General features: G+C 37.2%; 1 protein-coding gene across 11 annotated transcripts in view; it reads left to right on the top strand.

Moving 5' to 3' along the window:
- Nucleotides 1-11,355, top strand: part of LOC110168132 (RNA-binding protein Musashi homolog 2) — a 280,880-nt gene extending 269,525 nt beyond the window's left edge. For 4 of the 11 annotated variants that reach the window (XM_055149048.1, XM_020933541.2, XM_055149055.1 and 1 more), the window contains 3 exons: nucleotides 3,326-3,480; nucleotides 7,383-7,453; nucleotides 9,393-11,355. In XM_055149048.1, coding sequence (XP_055005023.1) covers nucleotides 3,326-3,480; nucleotides 7,383-7,424 — 197 coding nt within the window. In that variant the 3' untranslated portion in view covers nucleotides 7,425-7,453; nucleotides 9,393-11,355. Of the gene's footprint in view, nucleotides 1-3,325; nucleotides 3,481-7,382; nucleotides 7,454-9,389 lie in introns of all 11 variants that reach the window. The other 7 variants (XM_055149047.1, XM_055149053.1, XM_055149054.1 and 4 more) reach the window with 4 other exon arrangements.
- The last annotated feature ends 478 nt before the right edge of the window (nucleotides 11,356-11,833 follow it).

Here is an 11,833-nt window from a genome sequence, read left to right on the forward strand (position 1 = left end):
GAGCCTCTATTCAGTGGGTGCCATTGTGTCCTCACCTCCAATTCAATGCCCTAATACTGAGAGAGAATATTGAAAGAGGGCTGCCCTTCACCCCCTTGGCTCCAAAAGACTGTCTGGGCTCTGTGCACTACACAATACTGGCCTTAGCAGCTCAAGGACAGGCCAGGCCCCTTCACGCTACTAAAGTGGTGTCCAGCTGCCCCGGGCGTACGGTGCCATTTCAGCCACACCACATGCATTCACACACAGAGGCACAACAACAAATCTTCAGGAGATTCAGGCAGAAATGTGATGATTAGGAAGAAATGTAAAGAGAGGGTTGAGTTTGCTGCGCTGGCTCCCTGTGTCAGCACTGCAAATAATGTGAGCAGTCTATACCCTCCACAAAGGCCCAATATTTTTTGCAGTGAGACTCGGTGATGGACTCAACTCACCACTCTAATGCAGGAAGAAATTATTATACACAAAGTCATATATTTGTGTTTTAGTATCCACAGATAATGCAAAAATAATAATTAAACACCATTGTGAGGCCTTGTAAGTAGAAAACGTATTCTTTGTGCCAGTTCAAAGCCTGGGTAAACGAACATGGTTATATCAGGAGGGACATCTCTTCACACTGAGGAACCCAATGAAAAGACAAATGACAAAACAGCATATCGTCTAAAATAGATGCTATTCATAATGACTGCGTATGTGGGTTGTACTAGTTTATATATAGTTTATTTACCAAGCCTCACAATGGCGGCTGTATCTCGCTAGATTAAGTTGTCATTACTGCCAGTGGCTCGTTTCTTTGTATGTGCAGAGCAGCTTATCACAATAGCCCCCACAACTCAGAAGAAGCATAGTGTCTTTACACTTTCATTGTCGTTGTCATTAAGAAGTGCTTTCCAAGCGCGCATTGCTCACGTCTGTGCTCAAGCTTGGCATTAATGTAAATCGGTGACATATTTTAGAGTAATTTATAGACATTTTGGAGGACGCACTCTGGCAGCCGTGCCAAATGTTCAGTATAAAGTGACATTCATTAATTCAGCTGCTCCATTTTCTTTTACAGAACTTCTCCCACGAGTCGTTTTATCCCAGTCTCCTCTGTCTTATACTCCCACTATATCAGTGAAGTATGGCCACATTACAAAACAGTAGTATATTGATATATATACATATATATATATACACTAATACAGCTTAATATTATGACACCACTGCTTAAGGCAATGGCATTGACCTTGGTAACTTATAATGGATGACTGCAGATTAATTAACAAATTTCATTTTTATTGCTGATTTGTTGAATAAAAATGAAAAATGTCAAATAGAAGAAATTATTTGAGTTTGTTCACCAAAATTCTCATCATTGCAAGACAATCTGAGCATCCCCGAAACACCTGCTTTATTGTTGTTATTGCTGGCTACAGACTTGCATCTTTATTTAAAAAGGCAGGAAACAATGCTTGGAAGAAAAAAGAGTGCTAATAAAAAAAATCTCCCAGCCTAGAAAATGAGGAATGCCATTTCAAGTGGAAAAAAAACTTAATTATATAATAAGCCATCCTAGTGAGGGCTGTGCTGGCGAGATAAGCTCTGTTTAAAGTCCTTATAGTTTAACAGTGTCAACTCCACTAGATGTGTGTTTAGTGAGATGGCTTCATTTTTCTCGTGTACCTCACTAGAAAAACGCACAAACCTGACTATGATAGATGAGGTAGCTATACATTTAAGCACAGGGTAGCACACAGGTAAAGTCTGTCGTCTACATTGTTAGGAACCAAAAACTAGCCATGCATGGTTCTGAAAATTTTCACACAAAGTACCACCTAAGGAAATATTTGGCTTTCCGAGTACCTCCAGGTCTAAACAAGAACTAAAACGGGATTATGTCAGATCAAAAATAAGATTAATACATGCATGAAATCAGACTAAACTATTGCTAAACTAAAAAGAAGATTAAAAAGATAAAAAAGAAGTTGTCAAAGAAATATTAATAGATTAAACATATAATTTAAACATATATTAGAACTACAGAGGACCACTGGAATGAGTTCATGCACCACCGATCGTGCACATACAACACTTTGAGAAACACTACTTTAGCTATTTTTTTCTTTTAAGCCCATTTGTGATTTTATCGGTGAGATCAAGGGTTACACAAAACAGACTTGTAAAAGATTGCGGCTAAGGAATCACGCTGGTACACAATATTTTTCTTGTATGGCGAGCGCTAGTGGCCTTTCAGCAGACATTTGGTTTGTCTAAGGACATTTTATTAGAACATGTTGCTCATAGGGCTTAGGTGCTCAGTCATCTGCACTATTTCTTTTATATTCCTCTAGATTGGGTCCCTGCGTATAAAGTCAGGTCAAACTTTTATAGTCCCCTTCATGCCATGGTTGCGCTTTATGCTGGGAGTCACAGGGCAGACCGAGCGCTGAATCACACCTCTGACACTGTTTTCAGCCACATTATTTTTAGTAGATTGGGACGGGTTTCTATGACTCACTGGATCATATATGACATAAATGAGTGTGAGCTGTAAGCGACTACTGTTGTAGCTGGAAGTAGTGAGGGGTGATCATCCAAACTCACTACTCCTAAAGATAGTTTGAATTTTGGATGTGGTTCTTTAAGAGGGACTATATTAAATTTCTAAAATATCATTGGATTAACAGACGGAGGAAAAACTGGATGTACGCAGAAATTACAAACCAGCAATAGACCCAAAATACTTTCTGGTTTGATCTTAAGAATGGCAAATACTAAAATAAAACCATATGGCTCTTTACATATAACTAACAACCATTTTCAAACAGAATTTTATATTTTGTTATTTTGTAGTATGTTGTAGTAATTCACTAAGTATCTTCTGTGCTCATGTTTGTCTGTGTTTTGAATATTTCTTGTAGACTGGTAACAAGGTTCCCCTTATAGCGCCACTCATATACCTTTGTATTGTTTTATTCTGTCCAGTAGCAGTAGCTTTTGTAAATTCTCTACATTCTGCATGGCAATCGTAGAACATTACTAGTGTATTAGCATGTTCAGACTATTACTGACAGAGTGCCTGTTTTATGTTATGCATGGATCTACAAAGTGAATGAACATAAAGCATGTAATTTATAACTGGAATATCATACTGGATTCACGCTTCGCCTCTTATTGACCATAACCATTTTTAAAGACAATTCACAATGTATTTTCAGACGATAGCCAGAATCCAGTAATGTATTCTTTTATTTAAATTTGTCCATCATTGCTTGCCTTCTTTTGGGTGGGTTTGCAGGTTTTTTCTGAGTCGCTGTTGTGTTGCTGTGTTTGTATGCAGGCACCAACCCTTCGAGGCCCGGCGGTTTCCCAGGAGCCAACAGTCCCGGGCCAGTAGCTGACCTGTACGGCCCCAGCAGCCAGGACTCTGCTGTGGGGAACTACATCAGTGCTGCCAGCCCCCAGCCAGGGTCAGGCTTCGGCCCTAGCATCACAGTGAGTACTAGTACAGTCTCGGCTACTGTCATTACGGTTAGATGTGTCGCAGAGCCATGCTAACGACAACTTAACATTCTGCATATGATCGTGGCCCTGTGTAAAGTGTAACATTTTAGCCTGGATTCTTGAGCTTACTAATGTTTGAATTACTCCTGAAATTAACCAGAGATCCAGATTTTACATTTGACAAGCAGATACACATGTATGGTAATTTGACTATTCTCAAGCTGTTATATCTTTGTAGCAGATTTAGTTTTAGATGTTGATATGAATTTCAAGTTTCCCCAGCAGCTCAAATATTATAACACAATTGGTGCGCCAGGCTGTATGTATTTTTTTATTTTTTATTTTATGAGCCGTGTAATCTGTGAAATTATTCCTGCTATATGCAAAAGCTAATTCCCAAACCCCCTTAGCTTTCGCCTGGTCTCACCTTTATGGAACATTTCTGATATTTTTAGCCGTCCCTCCCTCCGCCCTAGTGCTGAGTTTTGCCCCGTCACTATAAAAAAAAGGCGTGTGCGTCAATGTCTTTGTCCAGGTGTTGTTGCCGGGCTGTGCAGGTGCTCCTTCATTTCCTCTGCTTGATCAGTTAGCGTTAGCTGCACATAGATCAGTTAGCGTTAGCCACACATTGTCATATCAAGTCTTTAGTATAAGAGCATCTGCAGTGAAGAGGCTGTTTGTGTCCACTGTCCTCAGGCTTTTGTGGATGAACTCACAGTCTCGGCTCAGTGTCACTTCAGGTGACGCTCTGTTAATAACCTGCTCTGGTGTGAGGATGGTCACTGTGGCCTTAAAAGTGTGATCAATGAACCCAGCTAGAGAATAGCCATGGGTTATAGAATGATAAAAACGATAGAAAATAGAAAATTAACAGTTTGACATTGCGATTAACCATTTATCTCTTTTGAATGAGAAAAAGTCCTTAAAATCTTACATACAGGGAGCTGATCATCTGTGTTCTCTCTGTGGCGCTGTAAATGCAGCAATTTAAATGAATATTATTTTTGTATTTATTACATTGATTTGTTTAGTTTTATTTTGTTATTTGGACGTACTCCGATGTCAAATATTCTCAAATAGTCTCAAATATTTTATATGACAACTTCTTTATAAATATTTAAACTTCTACAGTTATGTATTATTATCATTATCTGAATTCATTTAACCCATATATTGAGTTTTTACAAATAATATATCCTTCCAAATTATATTAAAAAAAATCTGTACAATAATAAGCTAATGTACATCATTACTAGGTACTACATCTGATTAGCATCAGTCAAATGTAATTGTTAGTAGTAATCATAACAGAAGTAGGTAGCACTTTTAGTTTTAATCACAAAAACACAATTGACCATATCTTGCTCTAAATGTAACTTTCTGCAGCTGTTAGTAATAATCTTAGTAAGTTCTAGTATTGTTGTGTGTATAGTAGTATTTGAGTACAGAATTTGAGTACTCCCTCTACCACAGCTTATAATCCTTAACAACATTTGTAAGTCCCTCTTAGCTCATTGTTGTAAATAGCCCAGAGATCCAGAGCAGCGCTCCGGACGTTTTGTTGTTTCCAACGGTCTGTGTTTGGCTCCAGCCTGGGCCTCACTGAATAATTAATCCACTCTTTTACCATCTGAGTTTTATGGCCCTTAGCAAGCAGCAACAGGGCACTTCTCTGAACGGATGTACGGCCATGTTTGTACAGCTTTACATGACTGACTGACCCACAATACAGGTCAGAGGAGTAACTATTATGGTGCAGTTTAACTACTGTGAGTATTACAAGTACAAGTTCAGAGGAGCCCCTCTGAACCTCACAGCCCACCTCCTCCTCTGCTTCATCCTGAGACTCCAGCCACTAAGATTCATTCCCGTCTGGTGTTTGTGTAATGCATTCTAATTAGCTGTATTTTTCTTGGCGTCTCTTTGGAGAATAGGGACATTCATCACTTTTTAGAGTACATTATATCAATCAGTGCGACTAAATGCAGCAATGAGATACTTATAGCAGCAGTTATGCATCAGCAGTACAATCAGAGACAGAGCAGATAATGTGCAAACCGCTCATTTTAATTTTCAGAGCATCTCAGTAATTGATTTATGAGGCCCGAACAAAAGCAAAGCCAAACAGAAAACTACATTTTATTGGCTTTTTGCTTCCTAAGCAAAGCTGCTCTTATTAATTGCTTTAGGTCCACTGGCTATCTGCCATAATCTGTTGCTCTCAGTTTAGGAAGCAAAATATTTGTAATAAACGTCAGGGCTGGCTCCTTTTCAAAGCAGATTTACAGCAGATAGTTTACTGATGGAAATGAGCCGATTTGCTTCTGCTGTGTGTCGATTATTGTGGCTGTTTTGTTACCGGATTTTACCACAGGTATGAAATTATGTGAAATATCTATGTGTTAATATCTAGGCATGATAAGAATTCATGTTATCTATTTATTGATATTTACTAAAAGAATCAATGATTAACCAGTGAACCATTGATTATAGTCTGCAAACCTTCTGAGGTCAGAAGGTTTTGTGGGTCCGATTACCCCTGAACTGTAAGAGGAGATGTAGTGTGGAGGCTACTGGGACATAGGAGTTCTGTTTTTATTTTATTTTGTTAAATTCCCACCACATAATTTTTTGCCAAATAATATACCATAATAAAAGATTTTTTTGATTCATTTTCAATGTTTTTAGTTAATATAGAAAGCAGTCTCCATGGAAATGTTATTCTTTTGACTATAATATTCCACAGTAGAGCATAACACCTTAACTATCTCCATAGAGAATGTTCCGATTTGTGGTTTTAACTTTCTGTTTCCATGGAATCGTATAGGTATGTGGCACCTCCAGGAAGTTACGTGGTGTTACTTTAATTAGCTACTTAATATACAGTATATCATTGTTTATTATTTTAAGACTTTTGGCCAGCGCTTTTGTAGTTCAAAAGTGCATTTTTCACAAAGTGTCCTATTGCCTTCCCCACTGTGGGTTTTAGCCTGTGCCTCTTCCCACTGTAAATCCCATCCGCCACTAAATCAAAGCCAGTGCAATAAAGCCAAGACAAGACGCTGCAGTCCAAGAATTGATGGCTCCATTCAGCCCATTAAAACGCGGAAACAGTCAGACTCAAAACACACTTCTAATTCATATTTGCCTCGGCATGCTCTTGTACTGAACATTTGTAAGCGGTCACATGACATAAGCCCATAGAAAGCTCTCAGATCGAGCGATTTGTCCTTCGCTCTCACGCTCGGCGGCTTTTTATTAATCCCTTTAGCCAATATGAAAACAGTCGCTGTAAAGAAGAAGTAGTAATGAACTTAACTGCCTTTTTTCATGCCAGACAATTAGAGCGCATTTAGCTGATGGAGGTGATAAAGGGAGCTAATCGTCGTTGCTAGTCTTTTCACTGTTGCAGAATTGAAGGATTTCTCAGTGCCCTGACAACTGAGCAACAATACCGAATGCACTCTCAAAAGGCAGTATTTCTGATTGTACATGTTCAGATGAAATCACGGGTGTGGGGTTACCATGAAAGGAGCTGCGTGTGTATGCGTGCCCCTGGCTTCTGTATCCTGCCTGTCTGTATAATATATCACATGTTCTGGAGTTCTCTCACTCTATATGTGACTATTTAAGGCATCCTTTACCAATGAGTCCCGCTTCCTCTAGTCATTTATTTTCTCCTCCTACAGTGCTTGTACAGCCGCAGGCTCCCATTATCTGCTACAAGGGTATAACACCAACCTGTAAAATATACAACAATAGCCCAGTGCTTCGCTACTGATCAAAATGAATCAACAAGTACACATCCACGCTAGCTGCAAAAATGATATAGTACTCACTTTTCTTTTCTTTTGAATTGCATACTGACAAAAGCACTAACTGTACACTTTTAGGGCCCGTTGATTGCGACAGCTTTTACAAATGGATACCATTGAGCAGGTGGCGGGTTGCCATCTCATCAGAGGTATTGCATTTTATTTACTGTGCCTTTCTATTAGACTCTCTCTCTGTCTCTTGGTTCTCCTAATATGTGTTGAGCGCATTGTTTGTTGTGGTCCAAGTGGCAGAGCTGGTAGGGAGGTGCGAATGTGACAGATGGCGCTACTCTTCACAAGTCCACAGGCCCCTGCTGATTGTCTCCTGACTTATGCTTCAGTAACAAAACCAAAATGGACTGCACTTAGCATTTCAGGGGACTTGGAAGACATTATTGTCATTGTGCGCACACTGCCAACTCTGCCAACACACAAAATATTCCCCTGTACATCCCCCCCGTCCCTCTCACCCAAATAGCTGCTAGTGTTGTTTGTATTTTACATATATAGACCTTCACAATCGAGCTTCATTTAAAAAAAAAAAAAAGTTCTATCTATCATCTGTTTATTTCTTCACTTTATGGCTAACATTGTGTTTCCATGCAACCCCTTGTTAAATGGTCTGTGTGATTCACTTTGCATGCCTGTGTCTAATTATTACTGTATATTCCTGTATTTAGACTTGTCTGATCATTATAAATTATATTAGCATACAGGTGCATGGACGAGAGCACGGTTACTAAATTAACATGATGTAGAACCTGTTGACTGTTAATTATCTGTATTTTTCACCCACCCAGTCATTCACTGTAATCACATATCAATTATAAAGTACTGTACAAGGGTCAGCGGTCAAGTAGGGCTCTCTAATGCTTTTATTATTAGTGAATTAGTCTCAGTAGTTTTGGAGAAGCAGACAGGAGCACTCTTACAAAAGGCATGAAGACGGCCAACAAAAAAATAAAACCACGACGCTCCATAATACGCAGACATTTACACTTAGACAAATTTTATTGATCCACAAGGGAAATTATTTGGACACAGTAGCTCACACATCACAATATAACATAATAACAAATAGTAAAAAATATAAATGGTAATAATAAATTCTAGTAATAAAAAAAAAGGTCTAAATAGTTTAATAGTGTATTTTGTAGAAAAAAGTGTTGCCATTCTCACACAATGATTACAGAGATTTTAACTGGTAGTTCTTATCTATTTCTAAACTAATTCCTAAACCCTTGTGCACATTGTTAACATTCACTTGCATGAATTTTTAGATACAAGTACATCTTAGGAACAGTACATTATATACAGCATAGTAAAATCTGGTGGACAGTCAATTTGAGCGTTGCTTGCATCTTATATATGTAAAATACAGTTTAAAAACAAATGTCTCAAAAAAGTGCTTTAAAAAAAGACATGGCATATGAGTGAAAGATTAAAATACTTTATTATTACATGCAGAATGTGTGTGAAAGTGCGTGAAGTAGCCTGATTTTGTCACAGAGTGCTGCACAATGTCCTTTATAAGGGAAAACACTAAATATACCAATTTACATGAAAAAGATGGGTACCCCAATTATGATGTTTTTTCCTTATCAAAAACATACCCGGAGTGGTGTTTTGTTTAAAAAAAAAAATAGCATATCAAAATCATATTTAGACTGAGTTATTTTCTGTTCCACCCTGTGATGTCATGAGGTAATGCAGGAAGTGCTCCACTGTGTTTTAAAACATCAAACACCTTCATGAGAATTATTTGGACAACTTCAGCCCTGGAATTACCTGTTTCTACTAAACAAAAGATAAAAGACAGATAAAGAATTACTCAAATGTGTGGATGAAACAAAACATAACTCCAGGTTTGTTTTTAAGGAGGTAACAACATTATAACATGGGTTAAAGCTCACAAGAGATAAATTTGCGTAATATAGGACCTCTAATAATACCATCGCCAGCAACAAGTAGAAGCACTGCTCCTGTCTACATTCTCCAAAACTGTTAATAATTTTAAAAAGTTATTTCATTTTTTCACTTGTCTTAATCACTAAATGCCTCTTTTCTTGTGTCTTTGTCGCCCAGCAGAGTATATCTGGTGGCCCGGGAAAGACAGGACGAAGTTTCTAATTGGCTTTCTGTGCAGGTGACGCTCTTCAACTTCAACAAGCACTACAGCGTCACTCAGGCAAAAAATACCACCTACGAACGGACGAAAGCACGAAAAAATGAGAGAAAAGTCTCAGAAAAACCACACGAAGAAGAAGAAGAAAGGCAAATGTTCGTCATCTCATAAAAAGAAACAACTGCTGTACTATAATCCAAACCTCCTATACCTTTACAACCTGGTTTGGCCTGTTTCATTCAACAATACTCTTCCTCTGTTGTTAGCATTTTCAGTTAGGTTTTAGCGATGTCCTTTTAGTTTCAATCCTTTTATTTTTGTGTCTCTTCATTTTATTGACTTTTTGTGTAAATGTTTGAGTTTGTTTTTTGGAGATTTTATGAAGTGGTTTTAGCCAAGAATATTTGCAAGGCATCTTTGTATGAAAAGGTATTGGATGTTTTAACTGAGTCTGTCCACCAAAAAATGTTCAAAATGTGGAAAACTCAAAGAAAAAAATGAAAGAAAATTTCAAGAAGGTATCTAAGTAATAATCTTAGTAGCTGTTTTATTTCTTGTGATGTCTCATTGTTAACCATAATTACCTATTTTTGGGCAATACAAAGAGGACTTCAATATTTTTATGGTCCTTTTTTATAAGTGTTGTTTTTGTTGTTTAGAAATATATATATATGCTATAATGAAAATTTCATATACTACATTGTGAATTCAAACTTGAGAAAAAGAAATGTAGCTGTACATATTATTCCAAGTCACTGCATATAACCAACTCAGTGAGAAGAATAGCATATTTTTGTGATGGTCGTGTCAAAAAGAACATGTTATAGCGTGTGAATAGAAGAAAAAGCTGTAAAAAATTATTAATCTACTGTTTTTTTGTTTTTCTTTTCTGCTGGAAGAACGGTATCTACTCCACAGACACACATAAACTTGCTGTAAATAGTTGTAAACGTCATTTTGCAAGTGTCATACCAGCAAATTTAAAAAACAAGATTGGTCTTTTTGTCTAACTGTTGCGATAACAAGGTTTAAAAATCCAAAGCACACTGTAATGAGAGGGGAAGATTACAACTTGAAACATTTTTTGCAGTGCATCCTTTTATACTCTCAAGATTTTTTCACATCCTGCTTGTCGTCGAAACCATTCTGATTCTTTAGAGAAACAGTATATCTGGTCTATAAATCCGTTCTCTTTTTTATTTTTTATGACGTTTAAAACTTTTTGATGCCATACCTCAGCCTAGGGAGTTCATTCTTGGCAGGTATTAATTTATTCAATTTTTGAAACACTGAAACAGAAAGAAGCAAGATTTTCATTGCACTGTGAGTAGTCAAGTACAGGCCATTTTTCCTATTTGCACATTGTATATGTTGTCAAAAACTGGCTCTGTGCGCAAAGATAGTATGAAGGATTTCTATGGGGTGAAATAATGTATTCTTGAGTTGTATGGAAACAGCTAGGGGACAAAAAGTAGACCTGCAGGCATTGCCTTTAGATAGATCTTTATAGCCACATTCTGGTCTGGGGAGATGAATATTTATACAGGGTCACACACAATTTAAGTGGTTTGTGTGCTTGATAATTTTACTCTTTCAAACAATGATAATAATATTGAATGCTATCGTCCGCTTTATACAAAATCACTTATGGAATGAATGGTCATCATTTTAATTTTTCATTTCAAACAACCAGGTAAAGAAATATGCTGGATACTTCTAATGGTAAAATGGAGATGATGATCAAGTAATAATTTAAAAAAATACTATAAAAAAATCTTGTAATGTTGAAATGTAAAAGAAAAAAATACAAAACTATAAAAAATGAAAGATGCTTCTTTGCTGGTTTTAATCAAAGTTTTATTGATACTTTGTGGTTTATATATGAATAACTGTAAAATACTATTAAAATGTACTGTGCATCCATTGCTTTCTTCTCCTCTTCCATCCCCCCTCCCAAGATCTCCTAATCTTCTCTTCTTTTGGTTGGTCACTCATGTATTCATTAGTGTGTAAAAAGCCACAGTTAACTTGTAAACTCAGTGCTGTCTTTGATACCAGTGTAGTGATCTATGTTGTCCCCTCTCACTCTACCTCTCCTTCCTCTTTCTCTCTCTTGCGCCCTCCTCTTCCTCCTCTTCTATCTCCTGTAATTACAAGTAGATGTTAAATAGGACTCATTATATAATACTCGTAGTGAATAGTGGACTTAGGACCAGTCAAGATAATAGACCTTTCTCAAAACATGAGATTTGCAGACATTTTTTTATAGATCATTGTACTTTTTTTGTCACTCCCAATGTATGTTTTTTCTCATGTGGTCACAGCTAACCAAAGCTCTCATGGATGAACAATACAAGAAAAACTTTTTTGCTGTAAAGGTGGAATTGTACACAAGGCATTATTT

This window comes from Boleophthalmus pectinirostris, unplaced genomic scaffold (genome assembly GCF_026225935.1).
Source record: "Boleophthalmus pectinirostris isolate CB_2022bp ecotype Guang Dong unplaced genomic scaffold, ASM2622593v1 HiC_scaffold_12, whole genome shotgun sequence".
Lineage (NCBI taxonomy): Eukaryota > Metazoa > Chordata > Actinopteri > Gobiiformes > Gobiidae > Boleophthalmus > Boleophthalmus pectinirostris.